This window comes from Neofelis nebulosa, chromosome 13 (assembly GCF_028018385.1).
Source record: "Neofelis nebulosa isolate mNeoNeb1 chromosome 13, mNeoNeb1.pri, whole genome shotgun sequence".
In the NCBI taxonomy this organism is placed as follows: domain Eukaryota; kingdom Metazoa; phylum Chordata; class Mammalia; order Carnivora; family Felidae; genus Neofelis; species Neofelis nebulosa.
In genome coordinates this window covers 66,437,579-66,452,072 of record NC_080794.1, presented here as the reverse complement: position 1 = coordinate 66,452,072, position 14,494 = coordinate 66,437,579, and the positions used below count along the sequence as shown (strand labels likewise).

The window sequence follows — 14,494 nt, the reverse complement described above, 5'->3', positions numbered from 1 at the left end:
CTACTTAGGGACAGAGTAGGAAGAAGGGCCAGCCCACAACCCTCCTTCTTCAGCTAGCTCCAGGGAAACTAGAAAGGGAACAAAAGCCAGTCCCAGCCTGGTCCCGGGATTCGGCCCCAGCCAGCTCTGAAGGCAGTGACAGGTCCAGCCAGGAGCTTCCAGCATCTTCAGCACTGGCATCAGCACTTTGTGAGGGGGCCTGGTCAAGATTCCAGGGAGGCCCCTGGCCAGCCATCCAGGCTGATTGGGAACTAAGACATTTGCGGGTTCAGGGCCTTTCCAGCATCCAGGAGCTTGGGAGTAGGGAGCTTAGGGGCGAGCCTCTGAACAAACCCCTCAACATCTCCAGGGCCCACAGGCCAGCAGAGGTCCGTTTCTCCTGTCTCACCGAGAACAAGGCTGGAAGGGCCTGTGATGAGCACTGGCCTCTCTCCGATAGCAGGGATGCCCCGTGAATATCGGCCCACCCCCACAGCTTGTTCCTGAACAATCTGAGACCATGTTTTGGCACCAGCCCCAAGCCCCAGGCAGCAGCAAGCCCTGACGCTGAGGTGGCCGCCGCCTGTGGCTGGTGCAGCACCACACTCAGAGCACTGGCTGTGGGAGCCCAACTCATCCTGAGGGTGGAACAAGGGTTGGACTCCAAGGTGCAGGGCAGGAGGCCAACTCATGGAAACGGCGAGAACGAGCTCGAGTGTAAAGCAGGGGCACCCTAGAACTAGGAGGGGTGGAGCAGCTTTGCCGGGGGGCCAGCCTGGGACACTGCCCCGAGCCTTGGCAGCAGAGGAGAGGGGGACGCTGGCCTGGAAAAACCGCAGAGACAAAAGCTTGGCTTTCCCCCATCCCCTCCAGCATCTGCTCCCAACGCCATCCTACACCGAACCCCAAACGCAACTGCGTCTCCATAAGCACACGGACACTTACAAGTGACGAAGCACTACTGCCCGTGCGCAGCAGTACGCTGTCCCCTCTGGCCCCCACGCAGCTGCGCACCCGTGGCCTCTGGCACACAGCCACTACACACGTAATACCGCTCGTGCAGCCAACGTAGAACATTCCACATATGCCTTTACAGTCGCAGATGCTTCAGCTGCTCTGGACACATCGTACGTCTGCTTCTGACCACCGAGGACACACATAGCTTCCTATACGGTCTCATACGTAGCCCCTCACACTGCATGGGCACAGGCAGCGGACTCGGAGTTACACGCATGCAGTGGTATATGTGGACATGCATTCCCAGCCAGATGCACAACTCTGTGGACATCCATACGTATACAAATATGTAAATGAGGACAAGCCCACTTTTCTCTCCCTCCCCTTCTCCCTTCCCTCCCTCCTCTCTCTCTCTCTCTCTCCTCTCTCTCTCTCTCTCTCTCTCTCTCTCTCTCTCTCTCTCTCTAAGAGACCTAAACAGCATTATTTCCCAGTCTCAGCCCTAAGTTCAGTCAGGACTAAGTTAAATCAGGCAGCCAAGAAAAACTTGAGGAAAGCTGGCTGGGAGAAAGCAGTGGAGCCAATGGGGGGAAACAGGCAGTGGGTCATATATAACTAGACAAGAGAGAAGCAGTGCTTCCCCGGGGCCTCCACTCCCCAGCCCCTCCGCCAACCAGGCCTTTGGAATCAGAAGGCCTCTTGTAGTGGGGTTGGGTAGGTTGTGGGGGCCGGGAGGGAAGCCAGGGAGACTGCTGACGGAGGGGAAAGCATTTGAAAGAGGAGGCGTCTGTGGTTTGGAAACTGCAGGGTTCTCCAGACCCCGCCTCCAAAACCAAAACAGGCCTGTCCACCTCCCCCAGCCAGCCACCCACCCACCCGGTGGGCGGCCTGGTCAGCCCTCCCTAGGGCAAAGTTGCCACCCACCTTTGACGGCACATCAGAGTGACCACAGCCTCAGTGCTTCCCAGAAGCCCTGAGGTGACCCCCCACCCCTGAGCTTACAGCTCCCTCTCCCTTTTGATTCCTAAACTTTGATTCCTAAAAGTCTCTTCTAGAGACCCGGGCAACCTGAATGACTTAGCTGCCCAAGCCCCTGATACCATTTCAGTCTGTCTGGGCATCCTGACTTGGTTCCCCATCCCCACCCCCAGACGGGGCTCTGCCCTGGTCCAGTAGAGGGGCTGGCTCTGCCTCTCCCTCAGGGAAACGTGGAAGCTGGGAACCTGACAGCCAGCCACATGTCTACACGGAGGTAAGCCATGCCTCCACCACCTAAGCTGGCCATGGCAGGAAAGTAAACCCCCACACAGACCAGTTGGAAGAGTTGCACTCTGAATGCTCATCACCTGGGACCTACACAGTGACGGGGCAAGACAAGCCTCTAGGCCAGCCAGATCTCTTCCTGGGAGCATAAACTCCCAGACCTCTGTGTTCACGTCAGTCCGAGGGCCACCAAGAACGGGGCCTTGTGCAGGAGCAGCTCAGCTTCACTAGGGAAAACTGATGTGCTTGGTTCTGCCTTCTCCGAGAGGGTCAAGGGGAGGCAGGGCACTTACATGGCCCTCAGTGCTATGTCCTCCGCATACACACTGGGGGCTGCAGAGGCTGCTGCTTGGGCCTGACAGCTCCAGAGCCTGGGCCCGCATGTCACGGTCCAGGCCCTGTTCTCTGCCATGCGGCAGGACAGCACTCCTCTGATCTTCCTAGGAGAAGGACTATAATTTTTCCCTGCAGAGGCAACTTTGCCTAGGAAAACTTTAATGATGGCTTCCTGCTGGAACCACAGGCTTTTAAAAATAGCCCAGCTGAACACAGGCAAAATGTGGAGCCCAGGCCTCGCCTCACCCTAACCTCAGAACCCTACATCCCCGGGGCCTGGCGCTGCCCCTCTGGCCACGGCCCGGGCCAGGATTTACCGTGCCCCACTGGAAAATGGAGTGGGACCAGGAGCAGGCAGGAGAGTGGAGGGCTGGAGTGTAGCACACTGAACTTCTCAAAGGCCCGAGTCAGAATCTGGCTGGCCCAGGTTCTCAGGCGATCTTGGCAGCTCTCCTCAGCGTGGCTGGATGGGAATTTGAAAGCTTCCAGGAGTTAGTCGATGGTGAGAAAGACCTCTGCGTCTGGGAAAAGCTTGCCGTTGAGAAGCGCATGCCGAAGAATGGTGGAGGTTCCAGTGGGTCATCACCTACCTTTCGCCTTTGGCAGCCTCTCAGATTTGGCCAGGGCCCATCAGCTCTGTCCTTGCCGCCTCCATCCTGGAGGGACTTGCTATCCGGGCCCGGCATAGGGCTGCAGAAAGGGCCCTGATCCTCCTAAGTAAACAGATGGCCCTCCTGTCGTGGGGCAGTGGGGGGGGGGGGGGGGGGGGGGGGGAGGGGAGGGAGGAGGTGGCAGTTGTCCTCCGTCCCCCTACTGCTACTGCTGCCTAAGGCTCAGGCAGGCTGCTCATCAGGGTCCACCAAGGAATCTAGGAGTTACTGTCATAGATGGGAGCAAGGAGGAGTGGGGCAGGTATCTTAGAACACAGCCTCTTGCCCCTGCTCAGACAGCCTTGCCCTTCATTGATGCGCTGCCTAGTGCCTTCGGAGCCCCAATTGTGTGACAGGCACAGGCTAGAAGAGACAGCATGAGTTCAGGGTAACCTTCCGAGAGGGTGTGGCCAGTTCTGTCTAGGTCTGCTCCTCCTCCCAGAGGGTGAGTATGGGGATGTGTGATCCTTCCTGAGACCTGAACGTTTCTCTGGGGAGGCTCTCCACCCAGGAGACAGGGCGGCCAGCCAGCCAGCCATGAGTCCACCTGGCCCCAGCAGACGCAGGAGGAACACCTCCCTGGAAGCCTGAGCAAGGACCCGTGCAGAGGCAGCAGGGCCCCTGCCAGGAGAGAGGCCGAAGAGATCCAGGAGGACAAGCACTGCCCGGCCTCCCCACACCTGCCCTCCCAGGCTTTTCCTGTCTTCCCATAAGGCACCTCCTTCTCGGTACCTGGGGAGGCCCTGAACAAGGCTCGCAGGCGAATGTGACGGTAGAGCAGGCAGCTCCCCAAAGGGGTGCTCCCAAGCTGTGTGGTCAGCTCAGCATGCTGGCCCACCCTGGGCTCCGGGAGGCCCTGCTGATGGCTGCAGTCAGCATCACCACTGATCATTTGGCCGCCGGACCCTCATCTTAAAACCCATGTAATCACTCCCATAGAACATGTGTTCCCCACAATCCTCTTGGGGAAATCACACAATCAGGTGATCACATCAGTGGTCAGGGGAGGCTTCACCAAGGAGGTGCCCCTGGGGCTGCCAGAAGATCAGACAGAGGCAGGATTTAAGGGGTAGAGGTGGGAGAAGGGCTCAGAGAGCAAGTCTGGGGCATGGATGGGGGCCTGGCACGTTCAGGGAAGGGGGGGCATGCCACGGCGCCTCCAGACATCCCAGGGGATTCCTGACTCAGGTGCCACACAGGGCAGGTTCCCCCTAACTGTGCCCTCAGTCCAGGGAGCTTTTGGACCCCTGAGGACACTAGGCCCCAGCACCCTCACTGCTGTTACTGGGCTGGGAGAGCCAACTGTCTGCTGCCAGGGCTTAGCCAGGCCACCTGGGGCCCCGGCCAGCTTCTGCACACACTGGGAGCCACAGTGAGGCAACCAGCTAAGCCGGGCCAGGCCCAAGGAGGAAAAGACAGGAAGGAGGACCTGAGCTCCAACCTCAAATAACTGTGCCTTGTTGCTTCATCCACCCCCCACAGAGGAGAAGTACGTCACTGTACAGCCTTACACCAGCCAGAGCAAGGACGAGATTGGCTTTGAGAAGGGCGTCACTGTGGAAGTGATCCGGAAGAACTTGGAGGGCTGGTGGTACATCAGGTAGGAGCCTCAGCAGAAGAGAGAGATCCCTCTACCACTCCGGCCCTGGGCAGCAGACTGCACAGTGGCCATGGGCACCAGCTGGCAGGTCGATACTGAGGGAGCTTTGCGCCCACAGCCCAGGCTTGGCTGCTTCAACCCTGCACGGTTGAACAGCTCGAACAGAGTGCTCATCTCGCAGCTTCTCTCCTGGGGCACGTCAAGCAGAGCCAGAGTTGTGGCCAGTGGGGCACAGGGGGCCCCGGCTCAGCTTGCAGGCAGTGGTGCAATCCCTTCCCATGCATCTGCCAGGAGGGTCCAGCACATCTGAATTTGGTTTTCTTTGTCCGGCCTTGGCTGCCTGGTGTGCTCTGTAGCTCAGGCCGCCTGAAGGGCTGGCGTCCACAGGCCTTGCTGAGGTCCCAACAGGCAGTCCCTGCTGCCCATAGGTCAACACTGGCGGCCTTTCCACTCTGCAGGGCTGGCTTATATGGTTGCAAGAGCCAGGGTGGAAGTAAGGCCTGAGCCCAAGCCTAGCTTAAAGGCCTCTTCCTTCTGCCCCTCCCTCTTGCAGGGCCCAATCATGTTCCCCAACTGAGAAACCCATTTGGGAGCATGGGGAGGGGAGGGAGGGCTTCCCTGGCAATCCTAGAAGCCAACTAAACCCTGTGGGCTTCACTCACCTTTCCCCTACCAAGTCCTGCTCTCCAGTCCCCCCTGTCCTGGGGCTCTGAGGCCAGCCAGCACCTTCTGGGTGGGGGGTGGGGTTAGGGCTCACAGGAAATGTTTTTGGGTCCTTTAGAATTGACTCTGCTGTGGTGATTTCACCCAGTTTCTCTCTTCCCTGCCCGTAGCCCAAATGACCAAGATAGTCTTGTATCTGTGAGCTCTGGGGACCACTTCCCCAGCCCATCACACCTGGGAACCCCGTACCCACCCTGGGCAGGAAGGGTGCTCTGCTCTGTCTCCCACGGTGGGGACAGGATTGACCCAAGTGATGCGGGCACTCAGGAGACAGTATCTTGGACCGTGGTGGTGTTAAGATTGGGCTATGCTGATGGGTAGGATGAAGGTCATTGGCTACATGGGATTCAGCCTTAATGTGACCTGACAAGACATAGCTGCTCCTGCCCTTGGCCCCATGCATACCAGTCAGTAGGGCTGAGGTGTTCCTTTCTGCTCTGTGAGGTGGGACAGGACTGTGTGCCTGGATGTGTGTCTCCCAAAGTCACTGCCCCTAGACTTTCACACTCACTAAAAAACTAGACCCAACCCCAAAATCCAGCAACCACAAATCTACATGGGAGGGCCAGCAAACATTCTAAGGCAGGCTGGTAACCGAAACCACCCTCCCGGAGGTTATCTACAAGGCTGCGGGGGTTTTTTCCAGTTTCTTTTTTTTTTTTTTTTTTTTTTTTTTTTTTTTGTTAATTTTTTTTTTAACGTTTATTTTATTTTTGAGACAGGGAGAGACAGCATGAACAGGGGAGGGTCAGAGAGAGAGGGAGACACAGAATCTGAAACAGGCTCCAGGCTCTGAGCGGTCAGCACAGAGCCCGACGTGGGGCTCGAACTCACGGACTGCGAGATCATGACCTGAGCCGAAGTCGGATGCTTAACCGACTGAGCCACCCAGGCGCCCCTCCAGTTTCTTAAAATGATCAAGGTTACTCTGAGCCATCACTTTTAGTCAACTCTTGTCCCCATGGCCTACCCCTTTAGCTAGTGGGAGCTTCAACTGAAAAAACCCTACAAAGATTCCACCTTAAGAAGGCTGCCAGACACCCCCTTAAATATGCCATTTCCCAACATTCCAGGCTCTGTGTTGATCCTCATTTCCTGTCTTTCTTTTCCCCTCTCCCCTCACACACACATACCCTCCCTCTCTCTCTCTCCCTTCTTTTCCAGCTTGCTTCCCTCTGGAGTCATTCTGCGCTCCAGAGCTGGAAAGCAGATGTGAGCTGAGTTGGACCCAGACACACACAGCCGCTCCTGATTCCCCTGCATCTCTCTGCCTGGAATCTAATTGTATCCATGTAACACCCGACGAACACAACAGGGTTGGACGTGGGAGCACTCAGGGCAGTGAGCAGGCCTGACCATCACTCCCATGAGACCCCACTCCCCATCTCCCCACTGTTCTCATAGAAGAACATCTCTGCCATAGCCAGCAAGCTCTTCATCTTGAGATGCAGGAGCACCAGGTTCCAGGCCAGATGCTGCCAACAGCTAGCTGTGTGGCCCTCTGCTACTTGCTTTGCTTTGCTGAGCCTTGGCTTGTGGCTCATGCATACGATTAGGCATCCTTACTAGTTGCTGCCATCCACCCCTGAAATTTCTGTGCTTCTCTCTGCACCCCTTACCTTGGGAAGGCAGGCCAGCCCCTTGACTTCCATTCACGTGTTAACTGATATCTGCCTTGCAAGCCCCACACAGGGGGCCAGACAGGTGACCTTGGGACAGCCTGCCTGTGCTTTCCAGTGGTGTGAACATAAGAAGCCACCTCCTGCCTAGGCTTTCCAGCAAAGCTCAGGCATGTTGATAGAAACTTTCGCTTTCACGTTCCTGTTTCTCCCACCTCATGAGCACCCAAGAGCAAGGTCAGATCGGGCAGGTGGGAAGGGCGAGTGTCCGACATCTGGCACAGAGGAGCCGTTGCAAAGAGCCAGATGTGCCCCGGGGAGCAGACGGGGACAGTGCAACTGGTGGACTGGGAGGGGAGCTCTTGGTGGGCTTGGGTAGAAGTTCTGAGCACCATGGGGAGAAAAGGGAAAAGCTTGTTTTCGGAAATCATCAAGTCACCTCAAATTAAGTCAGCCCTGTCATTTGCCTTTTGTCCTTGTTTATGGGTTTTGATTTTGTTTTCATTTTGTTTTGTTTCGTTTTGGTTTTGTTGTGTCATACCAAAGGTTTTCATTTTATCCAGTCATGTGCTTTCAGTCTTTCCATTCATGGTTTTGGCTTTTGGAGCCCTATTTAGAAAGATTTTCTCAATCCTCAAGATTAACCAAATATTCACAATTTTTTTTTTTCCCCCTGTGGTGTGAGGCCAAGGTCTCACTTACTTTTCCTAACTGGGTAATCAGTCATCTCCAAATTGGTAATTGAAAGCTCATCCTTACCCCCACTAATTTGATTTAATTTTTTTAAGTTTATTTATTTATTTTGAGAGAGACAGAGACAGCATGAGCCGGGGAGGGGCAGAGAGAATGGGGGAGAGAGAGAATCCCAAGTAGGCTCTGTGCTGTCAGCACAGAGCCCAAGGCAGGGCTCAAACTCACAAAACCATGAGATCATGACCTGAACTAAAACCAAGAGTCAGACGCTTAACTGAGCCACCCAGGCGCCCCTTACCCCCAGTAATTTGAAGTGTTACCCTTAACATCAGTCTGTTTGGGGACTTGTTCTGTGAACTTGATCTGTCCGCTACCCCCACAGTTAGCATCCATACCTCCCCCACTTGGCCACTCTTTATAGACATCTTCCTAGTTAGTCTTGAAAGGTCTATCTTTCTGGATAAATTTTTTTTTTTAATTTTTTTTTTAACGTTTATTTATTTTTGAGACAGAGAGAGACAGAGCATGAATGGGGGAGGGTCAGAGAGAGGGAGACACAGAATCCGAAACAGGCTTCAGGCTCTGAGCTGTCAGCGCAGAGCCCGACGCGGGGCTCGAACTCACGGACCGTGAGATCATGACCTGAGCCGAAGTCGGCCGCTTAACCAACTGAGCCACCCAGGCGCCCCTTCTGGATAAATTTTTGCAGCTACTCTTTTCCTGAAGTTTGCAGAAGAGAGAAAAAATTGAGCTCCAGGGTAGGGACTTACCAAGGGACTCACCAAGGGACTCAAGAGCAGAACTCGGGGTTCCTAACTCCTCTTACCTGTGCTACCTGTTCACCTCTCTGATCTCCCTTCCCTTTGTCAGAGGGCCTCTACCTAACACACCACGTTCACACTTGCTCTTATCTCTAGAATCGCCCTCTCTGTTGGGAGGTAGCAGGCCGTTGTCAAGTCTACTTGGTGGGCAACTCAATCTGAGGAATCTTCTCATCCTGATGTCCCACATTTGCCTGACTGTAGAGAACGAGAGCCCACACAAGGAGGGATCAGGCAGAGAGCAAGGAGAGAGGAAGAACTGGTGTCCTAGGTGTCTTTTCCACCTGCCCTCCATCCCGCTTCTCTCCAGAGTGGTGGGATTGCCGGGTGCCTCGCAGAACACAGTGGAGAAGGCGCAGCTGGGCCAGGCCAGATGGAGCCTGGGGTGTGAGGTCAGGTAGCAGCGCTCAAGTGACATCATGTCCACCCCTTCCCCCAGGTACCTGGGCAAAGAGGGCTGGGCGCCAGCATCCTACCTGAAGAAAGCCAAGGACGACCTGCCAGCACGCAAGAAGAATCTGGCAGGCCCAGTGGAGATCATCGGGAACATCATGGAGATCAGCAACCTGCTGAACAAGAAGGCGTCGGGGGATAAGGAGACTCCACCGGCCGAAGGAGAGGGCCCTGAGGTCCCCATCGCCAAGAAGGAGATCAGCCTGCCCATCCTGTGCAATGCCTCCAATGGCAGCGCTCTGGGCGTCCCTGAGAGGAGTGTCTCCAAGCTGGCCCAGGGCTCGCCAGCCGTGGCCAGGATTGCCCCTCAGAGGGCCCAGATCAGTAAGAGCCTTCCTGACCCCTGCATCCTTACGGCACAGCTCTTTAGAAAGCGGTCACAGGGTGCAAGGAAAGCCAGAGGGGTGTATAAGACCCCTATATCATTTTTACCCTGACATCTAGGCTGACCCCTAACCCTGAACTTGTTTCATGCTAATCACGAGTAGGCAAGGCACTTCCTCACAACTCTTGCGCTGAAGATAAAATACACGAGTGTTTAAGCTGGTGGCATTCCCTAGAAGAAAGCCAGGAATGGTTGCTTTGCAGATCAGTGTATCCCCCAGGCTGTGACACGTGGCTCCCTTTGCAAGGCTCCTTTACAGAGTGACAGCCAGTAGAACATCTTTCCTGGCCTTACCCCTCCTTCCCTCTCGCCTCCCACCAGTTACTGGAAACCTAAAAGACTTGGAAGGAACGGCTTTGCCTCTCCACGAGCAGTTTTAAAGGCCTCTGTATAGGAGAAACCCAGCTAACTGGCCCCCTCCTAATCTATGCATCTCTGGCTCAACAGCATCTTCAGATGGAGGTTAAACTGCCCTATATGATGAGAGAGCCGCTTCTGTTGATGTCTACCCAGCCTTAAAATCTTGAGGAAAGCTGTGGTTTTAGTTTAGTTCTGAACTTGGCCTCTGCTCCTAAACTTGAAAATCTGATAGAGCTATTTACCCTTTCTTCTGAAAAATGCATCTATGTCTATACATTTTCAAATGTGCACATCATTTTAGGGGGCTCATGGATCCCCCGAAACACAGCCAAGAAAGCTTAAAGGTCTCTGGTTCCATGAAGAAACTATAGTGCTGATAGTGACTGAGCACATGGGCCCCTCCTGAGTGTGGGACAGAGCCAGGAGCTTCCCAGGATCAGGAGGCAGCCACACATAGGGAAGACAGGGTCCAGCGCTGTTACCCATTGTCTGGCTGGGATTTCTGAAGCCATGTTTCTTCTTCTAGGCTCCCCGAACCTAAGGACAAGGCCTCCACCTCGCAGAGAATCCAGCCTGGTATGTATGCTGAATTTCTTCTCCTTTTTTTCTTCCTGTATCTGGGGACGCCCTGTAACATTCCCCAGTTAATTGGTTGTCTCATTGCAATGCCTGTCAGTCCAGGGGTTTTCCAGGGCCCTGCTGGGCTTCCAGCTTTGTGGGGCCAGGGGCAGAGAGGAAAGCCTGGGCATCCCAGCCATTCTGGGGGCCTAGCTGGACAGTTGATGTTCAAAAACACACTGCACTCCAAAGCTAAATAAATCCATCCCAGCCGCTACACTGGCAGACCTAAACATTTAGACTGGCCAGCAGGAGTGTCCAGCCAGGGCATTGCCAGGGGCTGGGAATGGGGCTGCTGTCCATGTGTGCCTGGAAGCCTTTCAGCTTCGCCTTCCTGGCTCAGGAATGTCCAGTGGCTTCGGTGGATGCCAGAGCCTGGGAGGGCAGAGGGCAGGCCGGCGAGCACCCCTGCAAGGAGGAGTGAATGGCCAGGACTGGCTTGTGCTGAAAGTCAGAGGTTCAACTTGCTGGCGTCCCTGGCTCCTGTAGGTGGGGGTCCTGGTGTCCAGACCATCAGGGAAGAGCATATACCCTCAGGATACTAGGCTTAGGGTGGCAGTGATGCTGGCAGCGGACCTAGAGCCCTAGTTCAGGGGACTGTCCTCAGGGGCAGTGGGTGCCATGGAAACAGAGGGCTTCAAGCCTGCCAGACGTGCGTTTATGTTGTACCTTTGACACTTGGGAACGGCGAGACCCAGGGCAAGTCTGTTACCCTCCCCAAGCCTTCATTTCCTGATCTGTAAGATGGGGACAGTGCCAGCCACCTTCTGGGGCTGCTGGAAGGATGAAGTGGGATGGTGTGTGCAGGGCTGGCCGCCAGGTTTCCCTTTCCTATGTCAGCTGTGGCTGACGGACGGGCTGCCTGCCGCACCGTGTGGGGAAAGATTTCTGAAGTCTCACTGGGCCTAGTAGCATGGGTCACTGGGATCCGTGACATCTGCCCTGGCCTGGAGGAGCGGGCCTTCAGTAAACGGGTCCTTGAGTCAGGCGTGTGGAGAGGAGACCATCCCTGCCTTGGCCATCGGTCCCAGGGGAGTTTCTATGTCATTTTACCCTCAAGTTTTCCGCGACAAAACAATGAGTTCTCCCGTCCTTCCAGTTCTCTCAGCCCCAGCTGATTATTTTCAGGCAGACTCGGTTTTGGGAACAATGGGCTCATTCCTTCCACACTTAACAAGTGCAGGACTTACTGCGGCAGGGCTTGTCCCGGCCAGATGTGGCTGCATCCCACCTGGTGGCTGGGGGAGGGGGAGAGGGGGGGTGCCGGGGCCTGGACCCCATCTACTCACACACATGCCTGCAGGGCCAGGGCCCCGGGCAGAGAAAGTGGGTTGAATCATACCTGGTCCCTCAAGACCAGCTTCCTCCTGCCCTTCACTCCCTGTGACCCAAGACAGCTGGGCTGTGAGTGGCCAGATTAGGACATGCTGAGCTGTGGAGAATGGAGAAGATTCCAGGGAATAGGATGGCATTTCAGAAGGAGGGGTCAGCTTTGGCTGCCGTTGGTGGAGCTCCCCCTGTGTCCTTGGCTGGGCCAGAAGTTAGGTACCTATCAGTAATTCTCTTCATGACCCATTTTACAGATGAGGAAATTGAGCCTCAGAGAGGTCATAGGCTTTACCCAAGGCCATACAGCTGGTGAGTTGCTGAGCTGGGATTGGAGCCCACATGTGTCCAGCTGCAAGGCAGAGGTCTTTTGAGGTCTTCCTGTTACACCACAGCTGCTTCCCTCTCCCTTCCCGCCACCGCCGCCTCCCCTCTCCCCCCCCCCCCCCCCCGCCCAAACACACATACTTCTTTGTTTGTTTTGCTTTAACCCCTTTGTGTGATACTGGGACATACTGGAAGTAACAGGGCAGCACAAAATCCATTTTGACCAGAGTAGAGACCGAGTGAAACTAGAATGTCCTCCCCATGAGGGCAAGGGGGTTGTCCTTTTGGTTCACTGTTAAGTGCCCAGTGCCTCAGACCTGGGCCTGGCACCCAGAAGATGCACAGTTGATGTTTGGAAAGTGAATGAATAAGACTCAGAAGTCATGGCTGCAGCCAAATCCTCAATGTCCTTGAATGTCTCGCTTGGGTATTGGTATAACCACTCCAGCCTGTTTTGCCTGACCATTTGGCATCTCTGCAATGACCCACCAAGGGCTCTTTTCAGCCATCTCCGCGCCCCCTTACACTCCTGCCCTCTGCCCCAAAGAGATGGCTGTGTCTCCTGGCCCTGCCTCTGCAACCAGATGTCACTGCTGTGACCTGTCAGCTAGACTTAAGGATGAGGCTCTCCTCCCATAGGGCAGTTTGCACAGGCTTTGTTAAAACCACTTCTCTGCTTTTTCATTTTCATTTTTGGGACCTAGCTGTTGAAGTATCTATAAACTGGACCTCCAGAGATGTAAGGGTGAAGTTACTATTACTAAATGATCATTTTGCCAGCTCAGAGGAGTTTCATGTGGATCAGAGGTAATAGTAGAAAGCCTGCTCAGGAGAACAGTCCCCTGGGGAGACACCCTGAGCCTCAGGTGATGGATACTTCTCAGGTCAGCTGCCCTCCAGCTGGTGTAACCGCCACACTCTGCCTCTGTTACAGTTCTGATCAGGTAGGTTTTGCTCACTGAGCCCTTCTCTGCCTTAGGGGTTCCAGCTGCCGAAGCCACCAGAGCCCCCTTCTGTTGAGGTGGAGTATTACACCATTGCTGAATTCCAGTCCTGCATCTCTGACGGCATCAGCTTTCGGGGTGGACAGAAGGCAGAGGTGAGCCTTGGGCCATGAAGCTGAGGGTCTGAACTCATGCTAGTCAAAGACCTGCCATGTTTCCCATTTATGCCTTGCTGGCAACATTCCAAGGGGGTGGGCAGAAGACCCACGGGGATAAAAATTTGCCTGAAGCCAGTAAGTGCCACGGTGAGGACCAGAATGCAGGACTCCTGTCTCCACGCAGTCCTTCCCTCACAGCAGCGTTTCCCAGAGCGTGTAGTGGGAACTTGTGATGGAAGTGTCCCGAAACAAGGGGCTTCTTTGGTTGAATAGGTTTGAAGGACATTGGGTTAAACAAAATCCATGCAGTTGTGTGCTTTTAATCGCAGAACTTCTCAGAGCCTGTGCTGTAGGGATGTCACCGTGCATCTCTAAGAGGGCACCAGAATAGCAGCATTGCCCAGACCCATTTGGCCCCAGGACAGTTTGTCTCCTAGGAGCACCCTGGGGGCCAAGATTCTGAAGAACCCATGTTAGCAAGCGCTGCCATGGGGAGAATGTGGTCCACGTAGCCACGGTAATAGGGGCCTGGGTTCTGGCCACGTGCACACCGCCAGCACCTCTCACCCTCAATACAGTCACTCCTCTGCCCTGGCTTTGATCATGTGTCTCTGCCACATGAGGTAACAGACCCTATGAGGCTCCCTCCCAGCCTAGCATTTATGAAACTCTGCTTTGTGGCCACTGCAGGGCACGCGGTCATCGCTCTTGAGTAATGAGGTTAAATCCAGTTAACACCTGTAGAACTGTCAGAAGAGCCCTCAGGCGGTCTCTGCCTGTGGGAGAGAGGGTGTCCCCCGTGTGAATGTTTTAAATCCTACGTATTCAATTTGGAACTGAATTTCCAAGAAAAATCATTCCGTCAGTGGTGCTTAGGTTTCCAGAAGAGCCTCCAAAGCTCACCATGTAACTGAACTGTCATACTTAGGAGCTACCCAGGCTTAATCTTAAGTGTGGGGTGGAGTATGGGGTGGGAAGGGTGAAGGAAGGAATAGAGAACCAAAGGAAGGACAGAAACTCTCCCTTTTGGTCTCTATCTCTCTTCCTTCACTGCCCCTCTTCCCCTGGTATCAATTTTTTCATGTCCCCTCCCCGCCCACCCCGGTGCCTTTCTCCAGGAGTGTCCCACAATCCAAAATTATCTTCCCTTTATGTGCTCCAGCCCAGATGAACTGCAGCAGAGGCAGCACCACACTCCTGGTCTTTAGCCAATCTCAAATAGTAGTTAAGAAAGAAGCTCCTTGAACTAGTTTATACTAACATGGAAATGACTAAAAGCCCC

The 14,494-nt window shown here is 54.7% G+C and overlaps 1 protein-coding gene across 11 annotated transcripts in view; it reads left to right on the top strand.

Moving 5' to 3' along the window:
- Positions 1-14,494, top strand: part of SH3PXD2A (SH3 and PX domains 2A) — a 241,405-nt gene that overhangs the window by 216,548 nt on the left and 10,363 nt on the right. For all 11 annotated transcript variants that reach the window (XR_009252561.1, XM_058697665.1, XM_058697667.1 and 8 more), the window contains 4 exons: positions 4,668-4,785; positions 9,081-9,418; positions 10,366-10,415; positions 13,090-13,209. Coding sequence is in view for 10 of the 11 variants with exons in the window: in XM_058697665.1 (XP_058553648.1) it covers positions 4,668-4,785; positions 9,081-9,418; positions 10,366-10,415; positions 13,090-13,209 (626 nt within the window). In the remaining variant the exon portion in view is untranslated. The remainder of the gene's footprint in view (positions 1-4,667; positions 4,786-9,080; positions 9,419-10,365; positions 10,416-13,089; positions 13,210-14,494) is intronic.